The sequence below is a fragment of the Haliotis rufescens genome, unplaced genomic scaffold, assembly GCF_023055435.1.
Source record: "Haliotis rufescens isolate VD_foot unplaced genomic scaffold, xgHalRufe1.0.p SCAF_4, whole genome shotgun sequence".
Classification (NCBI taxonomy): Eukaryota; Metazoa; Mollusca; class Gastropoda; order Lepetellida; family Haliotidae; genus Haliotis; species Haliotis rufescens.
This window is the reverse complement of record NW_025964112.1, coordinates 33,129,953-33,146,529: the sequence shown is the minus strand read 5'-3', so window position 1 is coordinate 33,146,529 and position 16,577 is coordinate 33,129,953. Positions and strand designations below refer to the sequence as shown.

Here is a 16,577-nt window from a genome sequence, read left to right as displayed (position 1 = left end):
CAATTTACATGCATCTGAAGTTAAATTATCTTCATGAACTCAATCCTTCTTGAGAGGGATCACATCTTTCCAACACTGCAACAAGACAGCCATGTACACATAGATTTCATGAAATTGGGATGTTAGACAATTCTATGCCAGCACATCAACACCACATCTTGTCTTTTAACACATGGTAATTTTGGCAATCACTCTTATGATTGAGGGATTGTTTCAGTGAAATTCAGCTTTTGAGAAATTATCCGTGCACAAGGAAAAAGTCAGCAGCAGACACTGAGCCTTGCCAAGCAAGTATTTGCAGAGACAGAGGTAACATTAACACTGTACATCTGCATCCCACAAGCCTCTTACACACTTACATCCTGGAGGACGTCTGTCCAGTTATTAATAGTACCCACCATTACAACAACATATCAACATTCATACATTTTGCAGTATCTCCCATACAAACTGATCAGAGCAATTTCTCAATACAGTGAATTATTCAGCTAGTTGCTTGTTGTCTGCTGGCATGGCAGAATGCAATATGGCTGACTGGCCCAGCTATCTGACCTCATTACAGCCGGAGCTCACTGACTGCTTGCAAGCTCATAGCCATAGCTTGCAGGCAGACTGGCTGCTCTCTCAAACAAAGCAATCGTTAGTCTGAGTGCACTAGCTAAGGCTGGGCTGTCTTCATTTCCATAATGTTGGTAGGCATTGTATACTGGATATAGGAATTTGTATAGAGGTACCCTTGAGAAATTCCGCAACTTCTAATGACAGATGGGACTAAATATTTACATACTGTATCACATGTTGTAAAACGTTGTCATTTCATGTAGTCAAATCAAAGAGAGGGAGTTGATTGGTTTTCTGACCAATCTTGTAATATTTTCTGGTTGATAAAAGGACAGTTATAATGAAGAAGACACATTGAAGATAACATGAAACAAATGCTGAAGCTGTGCAGTTTAGATACCAAGTGATGATTTCTTCACATCCTCTTTGAATAATTTTGTGTGATTTACAACTTTGACAGCAGTGAAGATAATATGAGGTGAACACAAATTAAACATGGCCATTATTTGAAGCTATTTTCCAAGTTTGAATTTTGATAGAATTTTCTCATAAATAAGCATGAAAAAGCTATATACCACAAAGTATGAAGAAGATAAAGTACACTTAAACCTCAACTCTCGTGTTTACTGGATTCATTGCTTTTCTTCAGCATGGCATGTTAATTTTAAAGTGCTAGGAAACTGCCTGCATCTGTTGTTTCTTTCTCTTTACCTATGAGGTGTTTTGCTGTTGGATCTCTCAAGGAGCCCTTTCTCAGCCTTCATTCTCGACTGCAAAATGTCAACAATTCACTGAATCTAATTTCTTGATGGTCAGGGTCTTCAGTCAAAATTTTCATTGTTTCGATTGTAATACAAGTAGTGGGTTATTTGTTTCTTGTGTGTCTTGTTACATTCAATGAGTGAATATTTAAGAATCAGTCAGGACATATTGTACACCACAATTGTCCATCAGTATTGTCTGAAAATATTTAATAAATATTTGTCAAAATAGGGGTTGCTGAAATTCTGTTTTGCTTGCATTTTTACCCCTCTAAAAAGTGGTTTCTTTTGTAAGCCCGGAAAGGTGATCAACTGAGTCTATAAGCAGTGATAGCAGCACCACCGGACCATGGCAAACACTAAATCATTTTATCATTGCATAATATAGGACTACTAAATACCACCTATTACTTGAAGGAAAAGTGTCAACATGGCATATCATTACCTAAGTTGTTCTGCTGTTATGAGGACAATTCCGCAAGGAAGTGTCTATAGAAATTTCACATTATCTTCTGAAGACATTTAAAGAGGGTCTGTGAGGTCTGCATTGTTTGGTCCCAACTTGATTAATAATAGGCTGCCATAATGTGGCTGGAATATTGCTGAATGTGGTGTTGGAACAGCAAACCAACTTTTGGGTGTTGCTACTATTGTATTGAAATTTTTCTTTTTGGGGGTTATGAAAAGGACCACTTGAATTTCATGCTTAATTTTGAACCCTGGAATACATTGATTAAACTACGTTTGAGCCCTGTTTGGTGTTTGTTTCTTGTCACATTTGACGTCATGAAGACATTGGGATTGTCATGTACTGTAACAAGTCAGTACCGACAATGTGTGATCCGGCTATTCAAAAACTCAGTTTGACTCATACATAATTGCTGGTGATTAGAACCAGCTTCATTACAGATGGTTATTTTGATAAAACCTGCATGTTATGTGGTTGATATTCAAAGCATTTGTGCTTCACCTATTATTTCACATCGTTATATCAAAGGTTGCCGGTGAATGCTGTATGTTGCAGGCACTGTTGAATACTAATGTAGATGTCGTGCACAGTAGTAATCTTGGTGAAAGATATTGTGATTGTGTTATTGCTCAACACCAATAAGACTGATAGTTTGTAGCATCTGCCCTTGGTGGTTAACTGGGACAGATCAGTGACTAGTTGTTTGAGCAACAGCCCTTGTTGGTTAACTGGGACAGACGAGTGACTGGTTGTTTGAGCATCAACCCTTGTTGGTTAACTGGGACAGACGAGTGACTGGTTGTTTGAGCAACAGCCCTTGTTTGTTAACTGGGACAGACCAGTGACTGTTTGTTTGAGCATCAACCCTTGTTGGTTAACTGGGACAGACGAGTGACAGGTTGTTTGAGCATCAGCCCTTGTTGGTTAACTGGGACAGACGAGTGACTGTTTTTTTTAACATCAGCCCTTGTTTGTTAACTGGGACAGACCAGTGACTGGTTGTTTGAGCATCAACCCTTGTTGGTTAACTGGGACAGACGAGTGACTGGTTGTTTGAGCAACAGCCCTTGTTGGTTAACTGGGTCAGACAGACCAGTGATTGATTGTTTGTTTGACATTTGTTGTCAAAAACTACAACAGATGTTCCTGTAAAGCAAGTTGAGCATACTTACGATCATGTCACTTCTTTTTGAGGATCTTTTTCATTCTGCGATACAGTTTTCTGTTGTATGGCTGTCAGTGAAGTCACACATACCTCTTTATATAATTGTGTATAAATCTAGGCCTGCAACCTTAGAGGGAAAATAGTCATATAAAAAATTAATATTGCACAGCTCTGACGATCATACAGTTTGGCCCTTACTCTATGAATGTTAGGGGGCACGGGTGGCCCAGTCGTCTAAGGCGCCGCGATTCGCTGTGCAGAGTTGCGTCCCTTGGACACGCCAGAAACCTATGATTGTGGGTTCGAATCCCGGTTCGCCCCAATTATGTTTCTAGGTTTGTCAGCACCATACACGTGCTCGTGGGTTTCACTGAAGTGGTAAACGTCTCAGACCTTCATCACTTCGGGCTTTCCTCCCACATTAAGCTGGCACGCCGTGATATAACTGGAATACTGTTAAAAGCGGCGTTAAACCCAACTCCTCACTCACTCACTCACTCACTCACTCACTCACTATGAATGTTCATGCTCCAATGAACTTACTGAAAGTGAAAGTCGATGCTTAAATGTAGTGATGGGAATAGTAAAAAGTCTATGAGTTCTAAAGATAATTGATTTGGTTTACTGTCTCAACTGATCCATATATGATTATTTCAATTGATCTCAAATGATATTTGCTCATTTTTGGATCACATTTGTTTTGTAAACCATTCTCAAGGCTTGTATGTTACATGACAGGGTTGAACAAAGCTTATCTGTGAAATGTTAAAGATTGCTATGAAATGTTAGTGGAGTTGACACCAGTTTGTGAGTGTTGTGTCTTTGTGTTCCAGTGACCCTGTGGAGGGGGAAGTTGATCCAGCTGAGAGCCCTACCAAGCTGCTGAGCATCTCACTACCTCGAGTCCAGTCTCCCACAACACCAGGACAAGCTGCTGACCACAAAGTTCCTCTACCTCCCACCCGGCAGCAGCAGACCACAGCAGATACATGTCTTGATCCCATACCACTAGGAAAAACATCAACACAATGTCATAGTAGTAAGATGCTTCCAGATGTACCATTGCCCAACACGCTGAACATTAACCTAGATGACGTACCTCTTCCACCAATGCCACCAGCAGAACCTTCCTCGCCACAAAGCAAAAGCAGAGGGAAAAAGCGGAAAAAGAAAAAGCATGGATTTTCAGAACATGAGCCTCCACCACCTCCACCTGTGTCACCTCGTAGAACCCGACAGCGATCCTCCTCCCGGACATCCGAACCGTCAGGCGAGTCCGAAGGAACTCCTCCCCCACCACCACCTCAAATGGAATCAGTCCATCCTCCACCTGAACCTGAACTGTCTCATGCTCAGAAGTTGTTGAACAAATTTAGTGGCCAGACTTCTGCATCAACAGATGCAGGTAAAAGTACGTCTTCTGGAGCAAAGCTGCTAAACTTTGCTTTAGCTTCACCACCTGCTGGAAAAGGTAAAATCTCTTTCCAGATCAAACCAGCAAAGAAATCTGTTTTTTCCTCTGATGATGGCGATGAAGATGATGAAGAAAGTAGTGAAAGTGCTGTGACACCTGTTAGATTCAAAGTCAACAAAAAACAGATGTTCCGACCAGATGCAGAGGGGCCATCTGAATCACAGAAGAGTGCAGTTCAAGCATATGTAAGAGGGAAAGGAGGGTTAAAGTTCTGTACTGAAGAAGACATTGCTAGTATAGTAAGGTGTGGTTTTATGTCTGCTGAGGAAGTACAAAAACTCAAGTTAGAGCAGGAGAAGATAGAGATTGTCCAAAAGTTAGAAAAACTTACAGAGGCACCAAAAACCATTGAACCTGAAATTAGAAGATCAAGACGTTTAAGAGATAGATCCCCATCTCAAGAAAGAAGAAGAGAAAAGGAAAAAGAAAAAGATGATAGGTCAAGGCGATCAAGAAGTGATAGGTCATCATCAAGGGAAAAAGATCGAGACAGAAGTAGAAGGCGATCACAAAGTGAGAAATCCCCAGTGCGAGAAAAGCATTCTTGTAGTGACAGATCAACTTCATCTGATCGGGGTAAAGAAAGATCCAGCAGAAGAAGAAGTAGTCGTTTATCTTCACATGATGAGGATGTGAAATCGTTAAGGAGTATGTCCCCTGAAGAAAGAAGAGCTAGAAAGGAGAGGTCTCCTGTTCATGAACAAGAAAAAATGAAGACTGATGATGACAAAGAAGCAACCACATATGTGAAGACACTAAAGGGAGCTGAGGTTAAACTGAATTTAGTGAGATTAGAAGATATGGATGAAAGCGTCATTTCTCCTGTCAAGAAAGGAAGTGAAATTACATTGGAAAAGCAAGATCAAGAAGAGGAAATAAGACAGGAAAAACAGGAAAGCTTACCACTTGCAGATGATCCTCAGTTAAAGAAACAAAGAAAATCCATAACCTACAGATCCCCTTCTTCAGAGATGGATGATGCTGTTGCTGATAATGGTGTTCATCCCACGGTGGGTATGTCACCGTCTGAAACTGTGCTGACCGACTCCACACATCAGACCAGCATGGCAGTAAAGGTTGAAGGTGCCACAGAGATGTCAGAGGTAGATTTGGCAGCAGACTTAATGAAGGACAAATTGAAACAGGAAAGGGGTATTGAGGAGGAGAAAGATATACGAAAAAGACGCCTTCTCAGAGATTCTTCAAAATCTCCTGAAATTAAGCCACTTCCTAAAAAGTCAAAGTGGGAAGATTCTCCAGAAAGGCTTCCCAAGGAATATGGTAAGCAATCAAGATTAAGTAGGACAAGCAAGTTATTAGAGGAAGAGAAGAAAGTTGAGTCTCCTGAAATGGAGTGTGAACCAAGCAGAAGGCGTTCCAGTAGAGGAAGGTCTAGGTCCGGAGATAAGGGGACACTTTCAGAATCTAGGAGGAGGGAGGTATCAGCTGAGAAATCGAGGGATATAGATGATAGAAAAACACGACTGAGGACGGATAGCTCTGAGTCCAAGGATAATGACCGTTCAAAACGCCGACGAAGTAACATTTCACCTGAAAAGTTAAAGGAGAGGCAAACAAGATCTCATAAAGACCGGTCATTGTCTAAGGATAAGAACGAAAGAGATAAACTTGACTCTGAAGAGAAGGATGTTAAGAGAAGACACTCAGGAAGAGACCGGTCATTATCTCGTGAGAAAGAAGAGATTTCTGAAGAGATCACACACAAGACTGCACAAACAAAGAGTCAGCATATATCACCTGACACTGAAGTTATTTCCAAAAGTACTGACACAGATGATAAGGAAAAGGACACTTTAAAATCTAAGGAGAAGAACCTTTCTGAAATACCCAAATTAAAGTCATTGCATGATAAGTTGCCTTCAGCTGCCATCAATGAAGATAGCCAAAAGAAAGTGCAAGCGCAGTACCAAGAGGCTAATGTATTTCCTAGCCGGTCAAGATGGGATTCACCTGAAATGATGGATGAAACTCACAAGATCAAAGATACTGTGGATATTGAGTGTCTTGTACGATCCAAGTGGGACTCCCCAGAAAAATCTGATCTTGATAGGAGGAAAGATATGGACAATTCAATGATTGTGTCAGCAATTAGAGAAAGCGATGGTCAGTTAGGAAAAGGCTCTATAGGTAAAACCATATCTGACAGTTTGGATGTTGTTAGCAAGGAAATTAAAACCTCAGAAGAAGTAAACTGGCAGGTGACTCAAGATTCCAGGTTCCGTTCCAAGTGGGATTCCTCCCCATCTGATGATGAAGTATTGACCATTCCAGAAAGATCCATGTGGGGAACTCCACCAAAAGAAGAGCATGGGTGTGACACGCTGTATGTCAGTAATCAGTATTCAGTTCATCAACCTGAAACCAAATCACACTCAAGGATTAGCACATCACCATCTCAGGAGAAATTTTCATTATCGCATAAAAGCAAACAAAGGCAATCACAAAGCCAGGAAAAACTTGTTCATAGAAAGTCAGTTTCTCCCTCTAAAGTAAAAGTTGAGAGAAAGTTTACAGACACAATTGTAACTGAGTCACCTGATTCAGCAACTTCATTTCCCATCAAAGAGTTTCCAATTGTTGGCTATGAGTCATCACCAGAGATTTCTCAAGTAGGTGATTGTCTCCTTGAAATATCTGAACCTTCAAAATCCCTTTCTGTTGTTGAAAAAGAGGCCAGTACAGTAAAAAGTGCAACATCAGATGCTGTAATGCAAGTGACCAAAAGTGAAGAGGGTGAGAAGAGGAAGGATGCCTCTGGAGACAGCAATCTGGACAAGTGCAAAAAGCGGGTTACCAGTGATGAACAATCCAGGGCAAGAGAGGGTAGCTGTGAGATGACAAAACGAGATGGCAGTTCTGAGAAACAAGGATCTAAGAGGAGGGATGGCAGTGATGACTCCCGGAGGAGTGCAGATAGGGGTGGATCCAGAAAGGATGATAGCTCAGAAAAAAGAAAGTCTCGTTGGCAAGATGACAGTTCTGAGCTGTCAAAGCATCGGAGACCAGGGGACAGCAGTGATAGATCTAGGAAAAGAGGTGACAGTTGTGAAAGTCAGCAATCAAGGCGAAGGGATGATAGTACAGACAGGAGTAGGTCACGAAGGAGACTGGATGAAAGTTCTGAACGAGTCAAGTTGAGGAGAAGAGATGATAGCCATGACAAAGACAGATCCTCTAGAAGAAGAGATGACAGCTCCGAGAGAGATCGGTCTCGTCGGAGAGAAGATAGTTCAGAAAGAAGTAGAAGCCGTAGGGATAACAGTTCAGAGAGAGATCATCGCTCACGACGCCGAGATGATAGTGCCGATCGCTCACGCCGACGTGATGACAGTGCTGATCACTCACGCCGACATGATGACAGTGCCGATCACTCACGCCGACGTGATGACAGTGCCGATCGCTCACGCCGACGTGATGACAGTGCCGATCGCTCACGCCGACGTGATGACAGTGCAGATCGTTCACGGCGACCTGATGACAGTGCCGATAGGTCACGCCGACATGATGACAGTGCTGATAGGTCACGCAGACGTGATGACAGTGCCGATAGGTCACGCCGACGTGATGACAGCGCTGACAGAGACCGTAGAAGGCGAGGAAGTAGTAGTGATAGAAGCAGAAGGAGGGAATCTGATAGACGAAGAGACTCCAGTAGAGATCGATACTCTAGAAGGCGGGACGATTCTCCAGAGAGGGACAGGTATAGGAGGAGAGAAGATTCAGCTGATAGAGAGAGGTTAAGAAGGAGAAGAGACTCACCAGACAGATCTAGGAGGGACAGAGATAAGAGAGAAACCGACTCAATGGGAAGAATGTATCGATCAAGAAAATATTCTCCTGATAAACCGAAAGAGATTTCTGATCTGAAAACATCATCAGAGAAGAAGGTGATTCCCAAACCAGTAATAGCTGCTGAACATGTAATTGATCTTAATGATATTCCACTACCTGATATTCCTCTCCCTGATGTTCCTGGCTCTGCGTTACTGCCAGTCGTGGCAACACAGGACACTGCAGAGATGCCTGTTGTTAATGCTACTGATAGCAAGGTGGAATCAGCCAATTTGAGACAGGACAACTACTCCAGTGATGACATGGACTTGTGTGATGAGGAAGAAGAAAACTCAATAGAAACATCAGTTGTGCACCAAACAGTACCGGTATATGATAAAGGTGAAATGGGTTCATCAAGTGTGTGTCTTCCAAAAGTTCAGTCACTGGGAGCAGAAGATACAAAAGGTATTCCTAAATTGGAGAGTTTAAATCAAGTTCAAATGGAGCAAACCAAAACAGAAAAGATCAAATTTTCTCTCAGTTTTGGAAAACCCAAAGTCCTTCCAACAAAGAAGATTGAAAGTGTTCTGGATGATGAAGAAGACACTCAATGCAAGAGGCAAAAGGAAGATTTTGTCATTGCAATATCAGAAAGTGTACAGACTGAATCTTTCAAGCCTATGAATCGACCGTCTAAGTTTTCTAATCTCAAGTTAAACCTTTTAACAAAGAAAGAACCCACAATACCCTTGGAAGGCATAGGCTTTGAGGATTTTCCAAAGTTAAAAGATATCAGCTCAAAAGCTCCAGTTAAGATATTGACTAGGTCAAGATCTCGGGAAGTTGAATCGCCAACTGAGTCAAGTGAAAAATCTTTAAGGAAACCTGTGAATACAGAGAGACAAATTCTGGAGAAGAAATCGAAGATAGAAGTGGCTGTTGACAATAAATACCATACTGAAAAGGTTGACATGGTTTCCACAGTGATGTTTTCTGGTGTCAAAAGCAGTTCACAAGCAGCTCCTGATAACTCTGTGGTATCTTCTAATTCTTTCAAAGATGTGCCAAAGCAGTCTGAATTTCAAGAACTACATCATGCAGCAGATAATGTACCAAATCTCCCTACATCCTCTCTTGATGAGAGAGCATCTGATCCTCCTGTTGACAACTCAGGTCAAACTCAGCAATACCCAACTGCCCCAATCCCACAGATTCATGAACATCAGCCTGAAGATTCTGTTAAATATTCCCCTATTCCAGAACCTTCACTCAAAGACTTCATGCCTGTTCCAGAACTAAAAGTAGACCTGTCACCTACAGAGAAAGCCCCCCCTGAATCATTTGAAATACAGGATGATGCAAGAGATGAACTAGAAGCTTCAAAGCCTGTACTCACATTGCCAACTGGCGAAGTTACCAACAAGTCAGCCATAAATATGCCTTTAAGGTGTAAAGATATCTGCCCTCCACTTCAAAGTGATGCATCTGAACTACTTATTGAAGACACACGGGCAGATATGACAGAAATGGTTCTCCGTTTAAGTACGGAGGAGAGAAAGGGCAATGATCCAGCCATAGCTGTAACAGATGGCAGTCATAAAATGGACAGTGAAGCCAAGTCAGAAGATATCTGTCAGTCAGAGACTAAGCCTGAAACTGTTGACATTGAACCAGCTTATGGGAATAGCAGTACAAATATAGAATCGAAACAAATAGCACATGTGTCTGCTGTCCCCGAGATGGATGAATCCCAGGAAGCTTCTGCTTATGAAGACACAGTAAGTCCTGGTGATGGGGAAGACATTGTGCCAGCAAACACTGAACAGTGTGACATAGTGGATGTGGCACATGACAATCGTGCAGGAGGTGTCAAGTGTGCAGTGACAGAGAACGTTCAACTGGGTGAGGAATCAGAGAAGGTTGAGTCAGAAATTTCAACAGCAACACAGGAAACCAAGGCAGAGACACAGTCTGTAAAGGATGAGGAAGCACAGAAGGAAGAACAGGCTGTAACTACAGCAGAGGAGCCATCACCTGGCACCCCAACTGAGGACAGTATAGGAGAATCTAAGGTCCAACCAAGAAGAAGCAGGCGCCTTAATGCTAATAAGACCATGCCGGAGGAAGAGCCAAGTAAAAAATCAGGGAATCAGAAACTTGTGACAACTGAAAAACAAAAGCCTGAGCCGGTTGAGGTAGATGAACCATCTGCTGAGGCAGAGGCAGAGGCAGAGGCGGAAGCAGAGTCATTGACACCACAACGCAGACGTAGTGGCCGCCTTCAGAAGAAACAAGTAGATGTTCCCTCAGAGTCAGAACTGAAACCAAAGGGTAAAGGGGGAAAGACTGGGAAATGTGATAAAGGTGGAAAGAAGGTCAAAACTGCAAAAGTTGAAGAAGAAAAACCAGAAGAAGTAGAGAAGAGTGATCTTGTTCAACAAGATGTTAGCGAGAAAGACTCTTCTACACCTGAGTCTACCAAGGAGGAATACATACAAATTGTTGAAAGAGTTCCACAACTTCCTCAGCTCCCTGAAAGGGTTGCCCATACATCTGAGGTGAAGGCTTTGAGTATCAAAGAGACAATAATGAATAAGTTGCAGGAAGAGAAAGAAAAGTCGGAGAAAGAAGATAAGGAAAGGAGGGAACTTGAAGAAAAGCAGAAAGAAATTGAGTTGAAGGAAAAGAAAGAGAAAGAGGAAAGGGAGAGGATAGAACAGGAGGAAAGAAGAGAAAGAGATGAAAGAGACAGAAAGGAAAGAGATAGACGTGAGAGAGATCGGGAACGAAGAGAAAGGGATGACCGTGACAGACGAGACAGGAGGAGGCGACATGATGATGATCGCAGCTACAGAGACAGAGATCGTGAGAGAGACAGGGACCGTGACAGGGACCGTGATAGAGATCGTGATAGAGATAGGGACAGGGAAAGGGATAGAGACCGTGATCGGGACAGAGATAGGGATCGAGATGACAGGAGGAGGAGAGATCGAGATGACCGTAGTCGCAGAGATGACTACAGGTCTAGAGACAGGGATGACAGGGATCGAGAACGTTCCTACAGATCAAGGAGAAGATATGATGATGATTATGACAGGGACAGCCGATCTCGATCACCAGATGACAGAAGAAGTGAAAGGAGCCGGAGAGATGACAAGTCAGAACCTGATTATAAGTCAGATGATTCATCAATGGCAGCTTCTCAGGGATTTCTGCCAAGCTCAGGAGATTCTTCTAGTCCAATAAAACCAGAAAAGGTGAAGTCACGTTGGAGGAGAACTAGTGAAGCTGAGCGTATGGCTGAAACCATAGTTCCAATGAAAAGTCTTAAAGACCCCACAGCCTATGCAGCCAAAGCCTTAGACTTTGATCCAGCAGCATTCCCACGATCTTCATCTGCAAAACAGGGTGACTTGTCAAAACTGCATCATGAACCTCATCCAGATATGTATCCATCTCTAAAAGGTCTTTACCGACCCTCAGGGCAGCCTCAGTATCCAGGAGCAGCAGAACTGCTTGCCACCTATGCTGGACCACCTAGTTCTACCTCGGCTATTGCACCTCAAGTCGCTGCTCCTCCTCCTCCTCCACCCCAGGAGGTCTACCCTCCAGGATCAGGCCCTGTCACTACATTCCAACAAGACCAAGGTTTTCCATCCACCTGGCCCTCGCCACCACCACTACATGGCGTTCAGCCACCTCCAGTGCATGGGTCTGTTCCTGGGGCTCCACCACCGACAGTCCACCCTTCTTTGGTACATGGTGTGCAACCACCCATTCATGGCATACCACCACCAATAGGCATTCAACCACCTCCACTTCAAGGCATACACCCTCCATCTTTGCATGGGATTCTACCACCCCCTGTTCAAGTCATTCAGCCACCTCCTGTTCAAGGCATTCCTTCCATACATAGCATTCAACCACCTCCAGTACATAGTATACCTCTGCCTGACATCTCAACACCACCAGGTCCACCCCCAAGTCACTTATCTGCTCACATACCCTTACCAGTGGGTATAAAACCACCGGCACTGCCTGTGCAGCCACCACCAGAGTTTACTGGGGAGCCTCATGCTTTAATGCAGAACAATCCCAATCAGGCTACAGAGGTGGAGGTAGAATATCCTCCTCCTGTTCCAGAACCTGGACCAGGGGATTCATTCTTGCTGCCCCCTACTAAGCCAACAGAAAGGCTTGTACCAGGGGAAGCCTTCCTTTCTCCGAACCTAGCCTCTCGAGTTCTTGTGGCAGTCAACACCACAGTCCCAACAAATGAATCAGGGAAAATTAAATGTGAAACGGATCTGGTAGAGGACAATTTCAACCAGAATGCATTATTGCCTGATAATGTATGTATGGAAGAAAAGCCAACAAGTGTCGATAAACTGTCAGGGTTTGAAGCTGAATCAACATCAGTTTCGTTGGGGACAATTGTGATGCCAGGGGAAGAGCCTACAAAGCTGCTTAAAGAAGCTGTGGAGAAGCAGAAACCAGAGGAGGTGAATGAGGAATCAAAAACATACCCCTACTTTGAGCCGGTGGATGAAAACATCTACCTCACTGAAAGGTGAGCTATTTAAGGTCATGAATATTTGGGGGGATATTGCATATGAAATTGCATACTCAGGCTTCACTATAAACAAAAAGTATCGCCGAAAATATTCCCCAACATTTTTTGTTCATTCTAATATAGAAGAACTGAGGAATATGCTAAGTGGCATGCTTTTATTTGAAAACCGAAAGAGGTGCAGAAGAATGCAAATATACCATTGGCCTGTTGTTAATGTCCAGTTGAACTAAGAAAAGTCTGCGATGATTTGGTATATTTTTTAGTTTCTGATGATGAATTCATGCTGACATTTATCTTGTTTTCCTGTGTAGGCGGAAATCCAAGAGTATGCGTCGAATGGTGTGCGATTGTACCACTTCTCGAGAGGACCGAGAGATGGGATATGATGCTTGTGGGGAAGACTGTCTCAACAGAATGCTTCTGATAGAATGGTGAGACTTTCATATGATCAATAATGCTTGCCATGTTGATCTTCGAACTTTTTCGACATATTAACTTACATCGCATATTGTCAGACTGATTTAGTTTGAATTACAATTTCAATTTTGATTCAGGTAGGTATAAATACAACATTGTAGCATCTTAGCAGTTAGTAATCTACCAAGCGACTTCAGGCCATGTCCTGGTCCAGGAAGTAAATCTTAGTGATCTGTTAGTTGGGACCTTACCCTTCATCCACAATTGATAAGATATTGAAATTATTTAGAGTTGGTCTCCAACACCTCATTGCTGGTCTTAATAGGCAACTAAATTGGAACAGGTGGTCAGACTCTTTGATGTAGTTGATTGAGTGTCTTTGTAACCCAACTGCTTTGGACAATGCTTATTCCTTCAGTAATTAATTATTTACAGACCACCAAGATATAGCTGGAATATTGTTGATTGCATTGTTAAACAATGGAGATAAAACCGATGATAGTGTTGATATGTGTTAAGTGAACTATTGGTTTAACTGTGCCCCTACCTTGCAGTGGCTCCCGTTGTGCCTGTGCTGAGTATTGTGACAACAAGAGGTTCCAGAGGGTAGGTACATTTACCTCTTCAGTGTTGGACTTGAATAGTGGGGAGCCAGGGGAGCACCAATAATAAATTTCAAGGGTCCTTACAGGAAATATGAAGGACCTGTAAAATAATGAAATGGTGTTGTGTACTAAACATTTTGATAATTACTTTTATTGCAGGACCTCTATATTCCTTGTCAAGAATTTATTGTCACATTAGTTGTGATTTAGCATTCAAAGTCATAGACATTTGCTGAACCTTTCAGCGTGAATTTTATTTTTGTGATATTGTTTTGAGAACATCATCCCAGTGTCTTCACTCACAATCATCAGTTATATCACACTTGATTCATCATATTTAGACTGACTGCTTGTGTTATGGCTACTACTACGTTCCAGGCCGAAAAAAGGCCAATGAAAATAGCCCTTGTGTATCATTACAAGTACTCGTCTGGGCAGATTTAATGGTACAAGACTTGGTGACATTTCTTGATATCAATGGTTATGTGAAAATCAATTAGGTCGCGGAACTCTATTTCTGGTAGTGCATTATAGACGGACATTTTAGTTATTTTAACAAAACATTACCAATACGTCATAATCTGTTCCAAACTTTTTAAACATATATTTTTATGGAATGTTTCTGGAGGACAATCAGTTGTTAAGAATATGCTGCAAAACTGTGGGGTTGAATTTGACTTGCATTACTAGACCATAAACTGAACTGGTATTTTAAAATAGATTGAAGAGAAGATTATTTCATTCACTTGTTTCAAATGTTATCCAGTTATAGAGATCTTGTTGGAAGTACACAAAACAGGGGAGTAACAGGGCTCATGTCTCAGTTTTCTTTTCATCAGTGTAAACATAAGTAAACTTTATGAGCATTGTCAGGATGTTATATAACTTTGTTATACTGTATCACTGTAAGTTCGTAATGCTAAAGATGCAACATACTTTGTTTTCAGAAAATCTATGCGGATGTTGATCCCTTCAATGCAGAAAGTAAAGGCTGGGGCCTCAAGGCCAATGCAGACCTGGAAGCGTAAGTTGATATGGGTTCCGTCTCTCACGATGGGGGGCCTATTATTTATCAGAATAAGTTGAATGCATTTGAAGAATTATCATACCCATGATTTTTGCAGAATATGGTCACAAGCTGCTTTGGCAATATTCAGCATTATCACGGCGAGGGACACCAGAAATGGGCTTCACATACTGTACCCATGAACAGGGGTCTTTGGCATAATGAGCAAAAACTCTAACTGCTAGACTACCCCATCCCAGAACAAAATGACTAAAATTAGCTGACGACTTTTCGGTTTTATTTTTATTTTTGGGGGGTAGGGGAGGGTGTGTGGTGGTGAATATTTTGTTCCCAGTTTGCACTGGCTAATGATGTTGTTCGTTTCTTGTAGGTTCCAATTTAGTTACTTTTAGTTTTTAAAAATTGGTTGCCCAACTTCAGTGAATGCTTGTGACAAACTGTTGTTTGTCCTGAGGAGAATGTACTTTTTCCTACTTCAAGGGCAAAGTGGGTTAGTAACGCTGTCAGTGACCTTGAAGTGATGACCTGTTGTATCTTGGCATTGCCTGCATTTTCCAACTATTTAAATCATAGGTACAATTTCTTGATTTGTTCTTTTAGAGGAAGCAAATATATTATCTTACTCTTGCACAATTGTACTTGCAGGTCACCAATACATTAATGATGGTTATCTTCATGAAAATCATAATAATAATAATTTACCGTATTCGACGTAATAAGCGCCCGGGGCGCTCTAAAAATTAGAAATAGGGGGCTCTTATTAGAATATGATTTTGATGAGAGAAAAACAGAGTTGAGAGAAAAAACAGAGTTGAGAGATCGTAAATTTCGTAGTTTATGCTGACAGCCTGAAATGATACAAACGAAACGTAATTGGGATTGTTCACTAGCCAATATATTAGCAAATATCGCCGGGGCACTTATTACGTCGAATACAGTAGTTTTTTACAAAATATTATTTGTATTTGATATTTTTTGTCACGATAAATTTTAACAGAATTATTTGACCATTTAAAATTATGATGAAAATTGGCAATGAAAATAAAAAATAAACATTTTTGATACCAAAAAGATTTTGCAAATCATAACATGAGACACATAGTTTGAGCAGTTTGAGTACAGCATTGGCAGCAGGTGTTTCCCCAGTTATCAAGTAGCATGTCATGTTGCAGGTATTCAGCATGGCCAAACAAATTGTCGTGTGTCATGGCTGGCATGGTGTTTAACACAACACCCCCTGAAGGTCACCACAGCAAAAACCGTACTATGGTATGCATACATTTAAGAGTACGCAGCTAACAGAACAGAAACAAGCAATTGTAGCCCTCTTTGTGATCAGTGTATCGCATGCAAGAGTGCTGCATTTGCTACACCAAACACTTCATGCAGAGACTCAAAGGGTTCACTGTATGCACGACACAACACGACACGACACAGCCAAGCAATTGTAGCCCTCTTTGCGATCAGTGTATCGCATGCAAGAGTGCTGCATTTGCTACACCAAACACTTCATGCAATGACTGAAGGAGGTCACTATAAGCACAGCACAACACAACTCGACACAGCCATGCAATTGTAGCCCTCTTTGTGATCAGTGTATCGCATGCAAGAGTGCTGCATTTGCTACACCAAACACTTCATGCAGAGACTCAAAGGGTTCACTGTATGCACGACACAACACGACACGACACAGCCAAGCAATTGTAGCCCTCTTTGTGATCAGTGTATCG

At 42.0% G+C, this 16,577-nt stretch overlaps 1 protein-coding gene across 4 annotated transcripts in view; it reads left to right on the top strand.

Annotated features, from left to right (window-relative positions):
- Window positions 1-16,577, top strand: part of LOC124152167 — a 61,912-nt gene that overhangs the window by 27,074 nt on the left and 18,261 nt on the right. For all 4 annotated transcript variants that reach the window (XM_046524982.2, XM_046524983.2, XM_046524984.2 and 1 more), the window contains 4 exons: window positions 3,790-12,795; window positions 13,110-13,229; window positions 13,770-13,821; window positions 14,768-14,844. In XM_046524982.2, the coding sequence (XP_046380938.2) occupies window positions 3,790-12,795; window positions 13,110-13,229; window positions 13,770-13,821; window positions 14,768-14,844 (9,255 nt within the window). The remainder of the gene's footprint in view (window positions 1-3,789; window positions 12,796-13,109; window positions 13,230-13,769; window positions 13,822-14,767; window positions 14,845-16,577) is intronic.